This window comes from Pieris napi, chromosome 1 (genome assembly GCF_905475465.1).
Source record: "Pieris napi chromosome 1, ilPieNapi1.2, whole genome shotgun sequence".
Classification (NCBI taxonomy): Eukaryota; Metazoa; Arthropoda; class Insecta; order Lepidoptera; family Pieridae; genus Pieris; species Pieris napi.
The window spans coordinates 3509824-3527141 of NC_062234.1; the positions used below are offsets into that span (position 1 = coordinate 3509824).

Here is a 17318-nt window from a genome sequence, read left to right on the forward strand (position 1 = left end):
GGACCTTTGATTTTGGTCAATATAACCGGTACGTTGTTCTAAACGATGTCGTCGTAAACGGTTTTGACTGTATTTGCATTTTATTTACATTAAAGCATGTGCTACACGGTATGAAACGGCGGTTTGAAACGAAATAAAAGCGAGTTGCGCTTTTCGGCTACACGGTTTAAAACCAACAGTGTCCAAAATAACGTTGCGCTGATAAGACGTCTCCGTAGGGATGTGACATTCTGCATAAAAAATCAATTTTTTTATTAATCGATTATATTTTTAGCATGAAAAATCGATTAATAAATAATCGATTTTTTTTATTAATCGATTTTTTCCTAATTTTTGAATCAATTTCAAAATAAACACCCTAAATTTTTTATTTTTCATGGTTTTTTAATTAAAAGTAAAAAATAGAAATTATAAACACAAATTAACGTTTAAGAATAATCAAAATCGAAATTAAAACGAACTAAATCTCGTTTTGATAGATTTTAGGTGAAATTTGATAAATGCTGAGTGTATGCCTTTTCAGTAGCACATTGCGTTGGCCGTTGGGTCTATAATTTTTAATTTTTCCGAGACGAGTCTTTATATGACTCGCATGATATATCCCAAAGACATGGCAATTCTCTGTATGATTCGAGCAATTCGGTAACAACTTCACGTTCACTTGCTTCTTGTGCCATTGTGCAGAACGTCGTCGTCGCGTGCGTCTACGCTCGCCGCCGCAGCACGACTGCCGAACGCGTGGTTTTAAACAAGCGGCTAGACGGTTTCAAACCAACGGTTTTGGTCGCGGTTTGCAACGCAAAGCGTGCTGCCAAGGTCATATCAAGGTTAAACGAAATTTGGCATAAAACAACTATCCACACGGTTTGAAACCAAAGTTTCAAACCGCCGTTTCATACCGTGTAGCGCATACTTAAAGCATGTGCTACACGGTATGAAACGGCGGTTTGAAACGAAATAAAAGCGAGTTGCGCTTTTCGGCTACACGGTTTAAAACCAATAGTGTCCAAAATAACGTTGCGCTGATAAGACGTCTCCGTAGGGAAGTGACATTCTGCATAAAAAATAGATTTTTTATTAATCGATTATTTTTTTAGCATGAAAAATCGATTAATAAATAATCGATTTCTCTTAAAAAAATAATCGATTTTTTCCTAATTTTTGAATTAATTTCAAAATAAACACCCTAATTTTTTATTTTTCATGGTTTTTTTAATTAAAAGTAAACAATAGAAATTATAAACACAAATTAACGTTTAAGAATAATCAAAATCGAAATTAACTAAATCTCGTTTTGATAGATTTTAGGTGAAATTTGATAAATGCTGAGTGTATGCCTTTTTAGTAGCACATTGCAGTATTTTTGTTGTATTTTTAATTGTATGTAGTCTTGTGCTGCTGAATAAATTTATTTTACTTTTAAGTTATAGTTTTATCATCCTTTCGATGTTTTACAAAAAAACAATATATACATCTTCAAAGAATCGGATTCAATGTATCGCATTGTAAACATCGTTGTATATCGAATATCCCTAATAGTTCGAGGTCCGGGTTATAAAATACCAGACATAATGTCGGGAGGTGGCAGATAAAAAGTCGACTATGATTGATTTTCAATTATAAAAATAATCGATTATTTTAAGTATAAAAATCGCGTAAAAAAATCGATTTTTTTTCACATCCCTATCCCAAAGACATGGCAATTCTCTGTATAATTCGAGCAATTCGGTAATAACTTCACGTTCATTTGCTTCTTGTGCCATTGTGCAGAATGTCGTCGTCGCGTGCGTATACCCTCGCCGCCGCAGCACGACTGCCGAACGCGTGGTTTTAAACAAGCGGCTAGACGGTTTCAAACCAACGGTTTTGGTCGCGGTTTGCAACGCAAAGCGTGCTGCCAAGGGCATACCAAGGTTAAACGAAATTTGGCATAAAACAACTATCCACACGGTTTGAAACCAAAGTTTCAAACCGCCATTTCATACCGTGTAGCGCATACTTAAGAATCAAGATGTTTTGTATATTCATATGAAGAAGATGATAACTACACTATATGTGACAGCACTACTAAATTCCTACTTTCTCTTTTCTCAATACTAGCTTTAAAGTCTGAACCCTACCACATCACTCATCTGGAACAAGAAGTACAGCAACAAATCCACAACACTCTCCGTAATAACTCTCAGTTTGTCCGTGGAGGCCCGATCCAGGAGAACTTCAGTCAACACTTGACCCGTGTCCACGGCATCCACAACCGTCTCACTACAATCTGGAGTGTTCAGCAGTCTCTTCAATATGTTGGTGCAGTTATGCAATTGTTGTTGCAGTTCTATACACTCTTGGTAGGCAAGAACCACTTTGATATCGGTTTCTGATTGGTTGAGATATGCCATCATGTGTGCTGCGTTTCCATTGTACAACTCTAAGTATGGATTAAGCAGGTCTATCAATTTTCCAGTTGCCAGTCTGAAATAATAAATAAGATTTTAATAATCTATTATTAGTTTATTGTTGTCATTTGTTTTTGTAATATATCAATATTGTTTTAGAAATAGGGTCGCCCGTTGAATCATGTTAAAATTTTTAACTTTTTTTTAAATGTTTGGATTTGAGACATACCGGTTTCCTCACGATGTTTTCCTTCATGTACGAGCGAGTGTTAATAAATAATATATAAAAATACCTGAATCGACAGCTTAGGTCCTCATGCAGAGCGTTGAGCGCGTTCGTAGAGGCCTTGAGGTTTGACACCTCTGCTATTTCGCCATAGAACCAGCCCAACGGTATCCGGCACTTCATAGCCGACATGCCATATCGGCCAATCGTAGTTATCTATAAATAAAAATATTATAAAACATTATTCCAATAATATTTCGCAAGCAATATAGGGGAGGAGGGGGTGTGTCTTTGATTTACATATTTGGTTACGTCAACAGTAATTATTTACTTTTTTACACATAATATTACCCACACATTGTCTATGCTTGAAAACTTAATGCATTTTCGATGATTCCTACAAAAAAATAATACGTTTATGTACTGTCATTTTTGAGAGATTTGCTTACTTTTGCTGACAAGAGAGGGGTGGGGGGGGGGGAGATTGATAAATTGCAGTAAATCTGGCTTTCGTAATACTTGAACGGCCAGATACAATTTTCATGAATAGGTCTAAATATACAATTTGGTTTATTGTCTCGTCATTGTTTGTATTCATAATTCATAATTAATTGTTGTTGTTTGGGAGCGTTCAAGTATTACGTAACGAATTTTGGAGGGAGTGGGGTCCTTTTCTAAAACGTTACGACGCGGGGCGGGGATTGAATTAAGCGTTATTTTTAATATTATTTTCGACTTTCCAGTACTTTACACCACATAATGGTAACTTTTAGGTATAAATATTCACTAGTTGGTCACGAAACGTTTTACCATTTGGTACAGAAAAACGTTACGGCGTGTTACATGAGAGGGGGGGGGGGGCAATAATCTCCAAAAATTGCGTGACGTAATACTTGAACGCTCCCTTTTATAATTCATAAATAATTATTAAACGTATTCATAATTTACCTTCATATATCTGCAAGTCAAAGGCGGTTGAATATCAGCAAGTACGAGGTGTTTTGTAGCGATATCAGTTGCGAAAGCAAGCTTCACACAGTCTGTCTCTTCACCCACTGTCCAGGTATCAATACCTAAAGTCACCAGGTCAGAACAGGAAGGAATGATCTGAAAAAAATATTTAAATTGTTTTAAGTTGTTCTTGCTTAACACAAGAAATTATGTCATTACAATAACATTACAAAATAAATTGCAATTTTAATGAGTCAAAAAATATATAGGCAACATTAAATCTAAAGCTAAATAAAAGTTTAAACCTCATTAAGATCACAATAGATAACATTACGATTATTGGTAAGACTATTTGTTTAATTAAAGGGTGTTTTTATTCAACTGAAACCCAATATTAAAATAATGCTCGTCAAAGAATATTTTATTATTACATGAAAAATAACATTAGTGACTGTGAACCGATAGTTTTCTGTCGCATTAAACGTTCGGTCATACAGTAAAAAAAAACATCATGAGGGAACCGACATGAATAATGTAATCAATGCGTTTATACACAAACACTACTTCTAGTGTAGTATTTTTATTGATAAATGATTATAAATTTTAAACAATTAAATTAGAATTGACCTTTTATTTCTAAGCGAAAGCTTACCTATTTGAGTTTACTACTAACTGTACTATCACTACATCGTATATAACAAAGTCGCTTTCTGTCCCTACATCCCTATGTATGCTTAAGGGTCTGTTTCACAATGTACGGATAAGTTCCGAATTAGCTATTTAATACTTATTGGTAGGATAAACATTATTGTTGCGTTTCAGGACTGTCAGATAGCGGTATTTATATATATTGTATTGTATTCCCACAATAACATTTTTTGCCATTTACTTTTTACAACAAATAATGGCTAATTATCGAAGCGATTTTAACCAATACAGCATTAATCCTTATCCAATGAAATACCTTAAAAACATTGTTAATTTAATATAGATCTATATGGCCCTTTACAGCACATGTTTTTAATTAACATTTTCGTAGTCCGCGGTTCTCCCTATAGCACTTTTAATTTAGTATCAGCATGGCACCTGTCGGGGCGGGTCGCTAGTTGTATAAAATTTATATTCGTTACATCTTGGTAATCCAAGGGGAAGAAGGAGAATAGGGCGCCCCATAAAAAGGTGGATAGAAGAAAAAGAAGCGGCAGCAGGAAGCGAATGGAGAAAGAAAGCCATGGACAGAGTCAGTTGGTAAAAGCTGGACGCCTTTACACGTGAAGGGGTTCCTATTGACGGTACTGAAGATAGCTAGAATATATGATATATCTAGGATAATTAATAGGTTCGTTTATATAAGTTTTTGTCATGATTTGGAAATAATGGCTTTATTATTATTATTATTACATCTTGGTAATTGTGTAAAATTTAATTAGCAAAATACTCACAATATCAGTTAGTCGTACTGCGTATCCAAAGTCAAGGACAATATAGCGCCTTGCACCTGAGTGCATCCTCTCTACTATAAGTGTTTGCTGCGGCGGTCGCGTCACTAGCGCAGCCCACGGTATACCACATTGGTCTTGATCCTACAAAACATTTTTGAAATATTAAAAAAAAAATTAATATTAAAAATTTGTTGGAAATGTTTATTAAATACTGTAATAATCAGTCTAAAAATACTCTTATAATTTCCAGTATAATAGTGGACTATATATAGTATAATAGTGAAAGATTATATCAAAAAGGTTCTTATGACAAATATATATATATATAATTAGTATTTAATTCACGGTAATATTTAAATTACACTGTATAATTCAAAGTATTTCTTCAGTGGACCACCACGTGTGTGTGTGGAGTTCACCAAAGGATTCGGGGTTCTTTGCACGTTTTGTTCATAGCACGCAGAGGACCCGATAAGTTGGAGAAACTTGTGGTGACAGGTAGAGTGGAAGGCACGAGGCTCGAGACAGATCCCCTACTCGCTGGATTGACCAATTTAAGGTCCTTACAGACCTTAGTATTACACTTGCCGAAGAAAGGGTTCCCCCCCTTCCATAGAGGAAGATACTCAACATGATCTACAGTAATGAAGAACACGACAAAAAAAAAGAAAGACTATTCAAATACAAAATTAATACCTTTAGTAATTTATCTTCATTCACATCAGACCTATCTTGAGGATCGCAGTCCATCATGGAACCATCAGCACCGCCAGGGCTTTCGTCTTTTGAAGATTGTTTTGCATGTCCCTCCTTTACCACAGTCCATAACTAAAATAAACATCAAATAAGTCTTGTTTTAAAACAGTCTTTTAATTTAAATTTATATTAAATTTTTTGAAAGTTAATTTCTTCGAAGAATCTTTAGTTCTGTTTGCGACGTCGTATTCTAATGAATGAAGAACTTTATCACATCCTTCACGACGCCAACATCGTACAATTCATAAAGTGCAACAGGTTCAAGGGCTGGGACATGTGCACCGAATGGCGGACGACACAACCCCAAGGTCCTTAAGCGAGCCATAGACAGACCGCATGTTGCAGTTAAGACCGACTGCAATATGCGGTTTGCTGAGGAACTGCTCGAGCGGTCTGTGTATTGCGAATATGAATTTAATATGGAAACTGCAGATCGCCGTGCGTCGATCGCATATTGCAGTCGATCTTGACGGCAACATGCGGTCCGTCTATGTCCCGATTTACTGAATTCACAACCCGTTGGCAAGAGAAAACCCGGCATACCGAGGGTGTTTTGATGGGATAGAGTTGTCAAGGACCGCGAAACAATAGAGGTTCGAAATTGGACGCTGGAAGCACTGGATAGATTGCGATGGCGAAGTGTACTTGAGGAGGCTTATAGGAAGGAGTTGTATAACCATTGATGATGATTTTTGAAAGTCAACTTATTAATAATAATTGATTCATATGTTTTTTTTAATCCATCTGCAATCAGCCTCATGGCTTTTATCAGATTTTATTAGAAATAATGGCAATTAGGGAACGCAAATCCAATAATTTTTTTATTCCCTCCGTAATTCGTAAACTGTCAGACTGCGGCAAGTTTTGCCCTTTTCAGTCGATACACATTGTCCGTCGTTTCCAAGAGGCCCGAAGCTAAGGGGGTTGACGTGTTGCTGAAGTCTCATTTTTTTAATTAATTTTGGTAAGATTCATATGTAGAAATATTTTCTCCGCAAGGTGTATTCTACAAACACTTATAAAAATGTTTTTCAATTTGCTGCAAATTAATCCTAATCATTAATATTAAAAATGTCTAAAAAAACTCCTTACTTGGTTTGAATCAGCGGTATGGGCGCTGACGACCGGTGGCGGATGATTAGTCGGTGCGGTGTCCAGCTTGGTGCCGTCGGAGGCCACGTGGCAACTCACGTGCAAAGGCAATGATTCCCCCACCGCAGTCAAAGCCGCAAGGCCACCCTCCATCTCGCACCAATTGTGCGTCTGGCTATTGTTGGCTGTTGTCTTTGTTTCGCCTGTATTTCATTCGATTTTAAAGCCAAACTTATGACGTGCATACCGAAATTATAACATGTTATAATATCAATTGTGGTATAGTAGTACATAGTTTGACTTCTTATTGGTCTAGTGGTTAGTACCCCTGACTGCGAATCCATGGGTCCCGGGTTCGATCCCCGGCTGAGACAAAAACATCGATGTGATGAGCATTTGGTGTTGTGCTGAGGTCTTGGGTGTTTAAATATGTATTTATATGTGTTAGGTCTATATATGTATAATATGTATGTATATCCGTTGCCTAGTACTCATAACACAAGCTTCACCAGCTTAGCATGGGACTAGGTCAATTGGTGTGAATTGTCCAATCATAAAAAAAAAAACATAGTAATATATAATAGTAGTAAAATAGTAGTGGTGTGTAATATTCGCTGAGGCAATTTAATGAGCAACGCAAATCTGAATGGACACTAACAGGCAAAGCAATTAAGGAGTTTAAATTAAAATAATTAATTTATGTTCTGTTTGTTTATAAAGAAAAGTGATTTTGTCATTGTTTAATGCTTTCTATTCTATTCAGACTGTATATAATTTTATAGCATAGTATAAAGGTAAATAAATTAAACTGTATGTAAATGATATACGAGAATTTAGTAACATACCGGTATTAAGGGACATGTTGAGCAGATCACGAAGCTGCGACTCCTGTTTAGGCGCGGGCGGAGCGTTCACATCGCCCGTTAGCACGCTCGCGTACGTCACGGGCAGAGATGAACTGCGGCCCAACTCCGGGATCTCCACAGAGAATATACTACGCTCGAGCGCCAAGCCGTATAGGCCAAACCTGAGAAATCATTAATATCCTACTTTACTCTACTGTTTATGAGTAACAAAAATAACCTATGATTTGCTGTCCCGGTGCTATGAACATATATAAAGTTTTTGATGTCTACCGATACAAATTTAATGACGTGGAATAAGTGGTACCTTATATTCCATAATAATTTTTTTTTTTAATTTAGAATTCTCATCAAAACTTAGCGGGAATTCACATTGTACACCTACCTAGCACGTAGCAATTGGTGATAGGGATTGCTCCGTTCCCGCAGACATCGTGCCGCTTTCTCTAGTAAGGCGAGGCATCGGGCGACCAATTCGGGCGCAGCGGCCCGGCAGGTGCCGTACTGGGCCAGCGCCATCAGCCACTTCACGGCACCCGGCGACTCACACGCACCCAGGAGAGGAATACAAGCAATCACACTGCTCGTTAAACTATTTTCAAATGTACACTTCCACGGTCGAGGGAGCTGTTTCATACCACTGAAAACGGTACATTTAATAAGTATACACGATATACAATAAAAAAATACATTATTTCAAGAATACATACTCGCTGCACGTCAGTATAATCTTCGCACACTTTTTGGCAATACTTCTATTTGCACATAAAATACATTTCTTTAAGAGCGCGTCTGTGTGCTTCTCAATGACAGAAATACATTCCAACTGCTGCATCTCAACGGGACTGGGCACGTCCTTGTCTTTACTTTTTTCGTTTTTCGCCAAACGCATTCTCTGCAGCCTAATCGATATTACCCAACTCAATATATCAAGCGCAAACTTTCGTTTCTTCGTCGAGACTTTACTGACCGCTATTTCACAAAGAGTATTCAAAAAGCTATTTGATTCCAACATGGCAATACGTTGCTGTCTCTCTAGCGGCACATCGGTGTGCGGAGTGGAGCGAACCGTTATTGAAATCTGATGTAGCCAGTCGCAGCCAATAAAGCTCGATTTCTTTGCGCCGCTGCTGCTTTCACCCGATTTAATTGGCCCCTTATTAATTTCTTTAGCTGGATCGAACAACGTTTTTATATGTATCAAAAATGTTCTACCCCTAGCGCGATAAAGCCTCGGACTCGTGAGAATCAGGGTGCCAGATTGCTGGCTCATATCTAGGCCTGAAGACAACAACAACGGTCCGGCTAATATCTCAGCATTATGCGCTTGTAAATACTCTTCACTGTTGACGGGATTTTCTAAGTTAGACACGTCTGCATCTATCACTGAGAAGTGCAATGGCGAATCAGATCGCTGGCCAAAACTTGCATCCTTGTTATATCCAATACCGTGTAAATTTTGTTTAAGTAGTGTCACTTGTATTATGGGCAAATTAACAGTATTGGCAGAATGTAATGTAAAGCCAAATTCAATGTGCGCTAATGATACATTGTAGGGTAGAGTCAGTTCAAGAACGTGTTCATCCCACGTCGATGACGTATTCTGAAGTCGCCATGACCGATTATTTTGATGATCGGATCGTGACCTTTGTGCGGGTGACAATTCACACCAAAAACCAGGTACCACTGCACTGTATGGAACTGTGGGATTCGGGCAATATGAGCCTGTGAGAGACAACAACGCGTTTAATTCAGCTTCGTCGAAATCTGTCTTATTAGCCAAAATAACTGGCGGTGGCACAGGTCCATCGGTGTCATCTCTAGGGGCTCGTTGCAACATATCAAAGTCTATGTTAGCAAAATCATCTTCATTTGATTCACCTGACACATCTTTCTCACCATTGTTAAGAGCATAGAAATAGATCATGCCATGTTTAGTTGATACACTCAAACGTTCAACGGAAGCACAGTAAGCAACAGAAATAAATTCTCCCTTGGGGACTTGTTTCTCTGAGATTAAACTAAAATCTGGAAGTGAGTATAATCTCAAATGACCGTCAACACTAACTGAAGCTATTGAGTATTGGTCATTTTTATCTACAGGTAATAAACACAAATCCACAGGGCTTTCACTGTATGGCATTTCTTTATATGTCACTGGATTATCTTCTAGAGTGGAGGTAGAAGTTTTATTGTTTATTTTATAGTATAGGAAATATGCTCTTGGGTTTTCGTTCAGAATCTTATCAGGTTGATCCGAGACTTCGTCTACATCCATTTTAATATCACCATCTGCATCAATTTCTTCTTCAGCTTTAAATTTATCAGGCTCAATAGAAGACACTACAACTAGCAAGTGCTGCTTGTCTTCAGATGGTAGGAGGTGGGTTACTTTCGCGTCACCTTGGATATTTAAAGTAGCAGGTAGACCGAGGCATTGAATAGCAATTCCTTGCGATACAGCTTCTTCTGCAGGAAGATCACTATCAAATGCATCATGCGTAGGGTTTATATTTAGCGTAGGGTTTATATTTAGGACTGTTTGTGTACCAGCCTTGTTTTTTGCAGCCATAGTTTGTAATTTAAGTTTTACAGAAGGCTCTATTTTTTCATACCACTTCAAATCTGATATCTGAAGAGGTCCATGTCCAGCCATAGTGAGGAAATCGTTAAGGGTTCCCCCTTGCACTGCATCAGTCTGATCTACGACCTTGGTTCCAACAGACTCCAAGTTACCACTCTTCCAACTTTTAATTTGTGAAAGCTTCCCAACATAGTCCATCATGCTTTGTTCAGCTTCTGGCAACTCAGGTAGCAAAGCTGTAGGAGGCGGTGGTGGTAATACCTTCAAATGTTTTGTAAATAATATCTTTTTCGGTTCCCAAGGTTTGCAATCTTCTTTGCTGGATGATGCTTCTATGTTAAAAACATTACTAATCTGTTCTTCTATATTTGTGCAGTGAGGAAGCTCTGTGTCATCATCAGAATACTGGAAGAAAATGTCGTCATATATGTTTGTGTCATCAGTCCTTTGAAGCGGACACACTTTTTTACTACCACCCGGTTTGGAGTCGCCACTGCTGTTAGAAGTGTGAATAACTGTTGTCATAGAACTTGCAGAACAATGGTGTATGTCATATGTTAGTAAGAATAACATTTTATTTGTACATGTCAAGTTGTTTTTAGCTTCATTTTGGTCATTCATGGCTTGAATATTTTCTTTTGACATTTCGGGGTCACCTGAATCGAAGAGGGCCTTACTAGAATCGTCTTTGATAGGTTGAGTGGTTGGTGTAGAAGCAGTTCTTGTTACAATGACGGCACATACAAGAGCAGGTTTAACATTGCTTTCATTTGTTTCTTTTTCTACATTTTCAGTGTTTTGTGCCTGAGGATATGTCTCTTGCTGGGAAGCCAAACCAATAAAAGTCATGGCAGTAAGTTCAATTCCATAGGTTGCTATAAAAAATAGTTAAAATTAGGATCTTTATATATAAAATAGGATTTATATATTACAAATTATTAATACTTACATGAGTCTTTTTCTAGGCTGGCTGACCAGACCTTATGGCTATCATTGGTAAGAATGCCACTAAATATTGAGTCATACGGTGATAAGTTAAACACTTTTCTTAACTTCAGACCACAGTCAAATTTCCAGATGCTTCCTTTTCCATCAGATGTGCCAGTTGCTATTAGGTCTCCCGTATTACCCTTTGATACTACTTTGACATTGGGACAGGGTACTGCACAAGCTGTAGCATTTGTGACCTATCAACAAAGATTTCAAAATTAATATTTTGTGTCAATTGAAATTCACATATGACATATATCTACAGATAATAGTTTAAACTACGCAATTATAATTCACCCATACTATACCCAGACTATTTCAATAAGATTTATATTAAAAATTTGCTAACAAGAAAACACTTACTGATATAGGCACATTGTGAGTGTACTCGCCACGTACAAAGGGACAGTTGGGTGAATGACGCTCATGCTCTACCCAAGGCTCATCTGATTTCTCCCAGCAGACTAGACAAACCATACACGTGAAACACATTGCACGGTCATCACCACTTGGAGAAGGTTGGTGGTAGAACCCTGCTTGAGCCATACGTGCTGGTAACGCCCATCTGAATAAAACATCTCATTAAGGTTGCTGAATCTCTTAGTCTTGCATAATTAAATATTTTTATAAGTTGTGATGTGTTAATTGAAGTAAATTCATAGTACATATTACTAACTCCACCACTTATTATAATAAGATATCTTTTTAATACAGATAATATGTAGGTGGTGAGCCACCAGCACCTAATGGTAATTAAAGTATTATAAATTAATAACAATATTAAAAAAGTACAATAGGCTCCTTTTATAATGCATAATTTATTGAAGAATAAAAACCTACTTGTAGTCCATATGGGGCCATCTTTTGAATGTTTCTTTTCTCTCAGCTTCAGAATACATCAGAGCCCTAGACTCCTCATCTCGATTGCAGGGCATAAGCTCGTTGGCCCTCTGTCCCACTGCAGAGGCAATGGACAAAGCTGGTATCCGTCTATTTTGTCCTTTTAACTCTTGAACAATGCCAACCATAACCAGTCTCAGTGTTGATTGTGAAAGTGTTATTGTTACTGTACTCCACTAAAAATTTAAAAACAAATCTCGAATTAAGTAACATATATTAAGTCAAAATTATAAATATTGTATTAAAGACAAACCTTTTGAGCTTTAACACCTTTCCTAACAGGTTCTGCATCAATTGCACTCTTTAGTTCATTGATAAAATCCTGAAGTCCTTCTATAGACTGAGCATCAAGGCTTTGCACACATTGGTACAGGAGCACTGCCTATTAATCACACGGAAAATCATCCTTAATTCTGTTCCTTTAGTTAAATAAAATTATATTTTTAAATAATAATTTTCCATATTAAATACTATGATTTTGGACAACTTGTATGTTATCAAAAATAAACAAAATTAATATTCAAAACAGACATTTTAGGTAACAATTTTGCTGTAGGACTAAAAAACAAAAGAAACAGGATCAAAATAATATCGCACAATAATTATTTGTGATTGTATTCTTCAATACCTATTGTTTACCAAATTCAGAATTGTAAGAATTAATTATTGCAATGAGACTATTTGACAATTTAATTCAAAGTTCATACAACTGTCAGTGTTCCTAATAAGAAATTTTATACTTATCATATCTTAAAACTATTTAAGTAAAATCTATAGATAAAGTTAAATGTGAGTGTAAAATTACAATACATGTTATTTTTTTCACATTTATACCTCTGACAGAACTAGCTCAATTCTTATAGGAGTATCTGGCTGCGACATGGACAGAGGACGCTGAAGGGCAGTGTGCAGCAACAGAACTCCATTGTAGTCTGTTCGGGCGCCAACTCCGCTCTTATCCCACACGAAAACCCTATCTGCGCCTGCCGCATACTCAACACCCAACGTTCCATCATCATCTATAAATTTATCAAACGTAAGCTGCCGGTTCTCGGAAGATAATATATCCTATTTAAAAAAATTGTTTACGGAGAAATGTCAAAGAATTTCGATGTAGGGCATGAACTACTGATATATCTAGATCAACGAGACACTTTCTAGTAATTATTATGTGACTTAATAGATAATTCAATTGGCCAGAAAGCTGAGTTTATGTTTTACGTACCCGCAGATAGGCAAGAAGACTGAAGAATTACACCAGAGTTCACATCCAAAACGTGTACACCACCAACATCAGTTTTCACCAAAATTATATTTAAGTTGCTATGATACGTAAGTGAAGTAACAGGAAAATTCATACGAATATAGCCATCTTCTCGTAATATCAAAGAATCATCGCCCATCGTGGCTGTGAATACATCTGTCTATTCTACGTAAACGCCATTTGTAATTGTGATTTTTTTACGTCAAATATTTTAACATCTTTGTGGCCAGTAAAAAAAAATAGCATAGACCATATATGAGCATAGACAATAATATGTGAAAGATGTTGCAGGTTCATAATAATAATAGAGAAAGTGATTAGGGAAACTATCTCTCTCTTTTCAGTTGGTAGTAAATGTCTGAGTGTCGTGATCAGCAAGGAAACATCTGGGGCGGATTATCTGTTTCCACCGGTTCCTGGCCAGTGCTTCTCTTATTACAGTGTACAGTTTTGAGGACGATGAGTCTTTCATTAGATCTCGATCGGTCCATCTCGATGGTGAACGGCTACGTGATCTTTTTACCTTCTGTGTTACCAACCACAATCATATAACATGGGTCATCTGATTTTGGTTTTGATGCCTATTCCTCTTTACTTCTTCTAGATGTTGCTTAAAGGTGTCATAGCATCTTTAGCCATGCTGATTCGCTGGTTTATCACGGGGACACTGTCCTGTGTCGTCGATAGATATTTATACATAGCAGTTCCATATTATATGTTGTACATCCATGGATGTTGCCAGAATAAGTATTTCGTCGGCATACCGTAAGTTTGCTTTTCTCCTTCCGCCCACTGGTAAACCCTTCTATCCTTCCACGAGGTGTTCAGGTGCTTGCATCTCAAGGATTGGCTTTGTTGGATATATATATTCTATATATCCTTAGTGGCTGGAATAACTTCATTAGCGTGTTTCAGGGTATGACGTCACGCAGTGATTTGTAAACGCAGATTGTAGGTGTCGCTATAAACAATGTCAGTTCTAAATAGTACTGACGTCGTTACAATATTACGTCAGTGAACCCTATTTCTTTATAAACAATATACAGTACCTACAATACAATATTATATACGATCAAAATGTAAAGTTGATAGGTAGAATTGAATGCAATGATTACTAGCGAATGAATATTTCACAATAAATGAATATCCAAATGGTCATTATAATAAAACATATTATAATTATTTTAGTTAACTATAAAAATACCAAAATAAATTAATAGAAAAATCATTATCAAATCAAAGTTATAGTTCCCATAAGTACGTTTCAGTATAAGTAACTGTATTTGATTCACATAGTTAAGTTTGAAGACCGTACTAGAGTCTGGCTAATGAAAGAAGATAACGAAAAAGCGCGGCAAATCAAAAAAATATAGTATGGTATCCCTAATAGTTTGATATATTTATTTTTTTAATCCACAAGGATTAAAATTACTTGATACTTGGTTTTATTTTATTATTTACATCGATAGTAACTGTATTTCTATGAAATTAAATACTATACGTATTTATTATTCTACTATTGATACTTAAAATGACTAGCATTGCACGGAAAACTAAAATTATATTTATTATAAAACACAACTTTATTCGTAATAACCAAAATCAGAATCCAAAACATCAATAAAACAACGTTTAGGCTATTATACCTGTTTAAACTATTCGGAAAAAATATATAATAGAAATAAAAATGAGTAATTGCATGAAGTATCAAGACAATAACTCATACTAACCTAAGAAATTCAATGACATTCTGTGATGCCATCCGAAAGTTTTCAAATAATTCAATTATCTTCTTTCATTAGCCAGACTCTAATAACTAATTTACTTTACTTAACTGATGTTTCAAGCAAATCAGTCATTATGGAGTTAAAACTGACAAAATGATGTTAAATATGATCTATAAATCTATTTTTATCAAGTAAAAAATGAGAATAAATTGGCAAGATGGAATATTGGTCAGCTGTTTAAAACAATTACTACCAAGAAAACTAAAGCTCTATCAGTTAGTATAGCGAAAACCATTTTGTAACGATATGTATTTAAAAAATGTGATAGGTAAAGCAAAACCCTGTCCAGACGAAAATTTGTCGAAACCAAGTGTCATTTTCATACTTAGTTTTCGACTTTCTACATACACTACTGTTATGGCATCATGACTAAGCCCCCGTCCAGGGAGTCCGGAGTAGCCATGCTCATATCTCAATTTACGCCAAACCATACAAAAAACATCTAAGCCTAAACCATAGACCCATCTACATTTTTTCTTTTATATTTGCATCCAATAACACTTATAATAAGATTACTTTTATTATAAAGTTTATATTCTAATACGTACAAAGCTTAGTTCTGCATACGTACAATCTCTTACCGTTGGTAACTTACCGCGGCGCGGTGATCACTATCCATTAATTATTATAGTTAGGTTATGTAAAGTCGTATAATAGGCAAACTGCTTGCTTACACACACATCATATTATAATACATTAGGATAATCTACTACTTTCCAGGCATTACTTGACAAAGTAATATTTTCCACGCCAATAACATCTTCGTGGGTGTCCATGGCGATTATCACTTTAATTTCAAAGCCTGCTGGCAAACTCGTTTGCCTCCTGTCCCATTACAATAAAATCTTAACAATTTTTCCTCAAAGCAATGGTAACTAACCTCGGGAGTGTGTTGGACATGGGCGGGAAATTTCTGAATGTTTGTTAAATAGATTGATCTCAGCTCAAAGCTACATTTACCTAGATTTATTCTATTGAAAGCAGATGTTAATTATTGGTATTTATAGAAATAATTGACGGACGGCATGGTTGAATTGCATAGCAAATTTTACTGGAAGGCTTATGATTTATACGAAAAAAATATGTCCCTGTTCCATAGTTTTCTTTATTGTTGGGTAACAGTACCGCCGCTACAATGAACGTGAAGAGTAATTTTACGGTACCAACTCGTGCCATAAACTTACTCAAACAAAGATCTTAAGAAACTATTGTTACTAACTTAATAATTAATCAATGAAGCGGCTGAAAAAAATAAAGCATGCAAATACAGGGGTCTGGGCTCTGAATATGATTTTGTCCCATTCGGTGTCGAGACCCTTGGTCCGTGGGGTCCTAGCGCTTTAAGGCTTTTTAAAGAAATTTCAAAAAGGTTAGTCGACATCACAGGAGACCGAAGATCTGGCAGCTACCTCGGACAAAGAATTAGTCTAGCAATTCAAAGGGGGAACGCTGCCAGTATCTTCGGAACCTTGCCTAAAGGGACTCCTTTTAATTATATATTTTAGTTTATGTTAAGTTTCGTTATTTATTTCAATGTATATTATTTTATTATTATTAGTTTATGTTTATAAGTTTAATTTTATTAATATTGTTGCTAATTACTTATATAATAAATATTAATCAATGGACTGTATTTGTCTGATGAATAAAATTATTATTATTATAAATTTCCAATCCTAAGGTTTTATACCATAGGCATTTTAATATGTCATAATTATTATTACTGTGTATAGTTATGTAACTGGACACAATATCGGACGAAATTTTGATCAGACTTATACCATTAATTAAACTTTAGCGCCAAAAAACTCGAATATCCAATCCAATTCTAATAAAACATATTTTTAACCCTTACTTATTAATAAAGCATATTTTACGACTTATTATTTAATAATAGAGGACAAAGTTTATACTCATATGAGCCAAAAGTCAAAGTACAGTAGTAATGAACCGATTTTTTTTTAATATTTAGTATTATAAGAAACCAATTTATCCAAAGGAAAAAGTTACGTTTTTGTATTGAATAAATGGTGTCTGGCATGTGCCAGTTTGACAGAGAAGTGTGTAAAATGA

General features: G+C 36.0%; 1 protein-coding gene across 2 annotated transcripts in view; it reads right to left on the reverse strand.

Annotated features, from left to right (window-relative positions):
• LOC125054809 (baculoviral IAP repeat-containing protein 6) overlaps nucleotides 1-13665 on the reverse strand; it is a 46371-nt gene extending 32706 nt beyond the window's left edge. For both annotated transcript variants that reach the window (XM_047656930.1, XM_047656923.1), the window contains exons 1-15: nucleotides 13420-13665; nucleotides 13029-13213; nucleotides 12448-12576; nucleotides 12135-12370; nucleotides 11658-11859; nucleotides 11254-11491; nucleotides 8431-11179; nucleotides 8106-8360; nucleotides 7703-7884; nucleotides 6858-7060; nucleotides 5706-5837; nucleotides 5010-5150; nucleotides 3565-3723; nucleotides 2684-2832; nucleotides 2121-2466 (exon numbers count right to left, since the gene is read on the reverse strand). In XM_047656930.1, coding sequence (XP_047512886.1) covers nucleotides 2121-2466; nucleotides 2684-2832; nucleotides 3565-3723; nucleotides 5010-5150; nucleotides 5706-5837; nucleotides 6858-7060; nucleotides 7703-7884; nucleotides 8106-8360; nucleotides 8431-11179; nucleotides 11254-11491; nucleotides 11658-11859; nucleotides 12135-12370; nucleotides 12448-12576; nucleotides 13029-13213; nucleotides 13420-13597 — 5484 coding nt within the window. In that variant the 5' untranslated portion in view covers nucleotides 13598-13665. The remainder of the gene's footprint in view (nucleotides 1-2120; nucleotides 2467-2683; nucleotides 2833-3564; nucleotides 3724-5009; nucleotides 5151-5705; nucleotides 5838-6857; nucleotides 7061-7702; nucleotides 7885-8105; nucleotides 8361-8430; nucleotides 11180-11253; nucleotides 11492-11657; nucleotides 11860-12134; nucleotides 12371-12447; nucleotides 12577-13028; nucleotides 13214-13419) is intronic.
• Between the last annotated feature and the right edge of the window lie 3653 nt (nucleotides 13666-17318).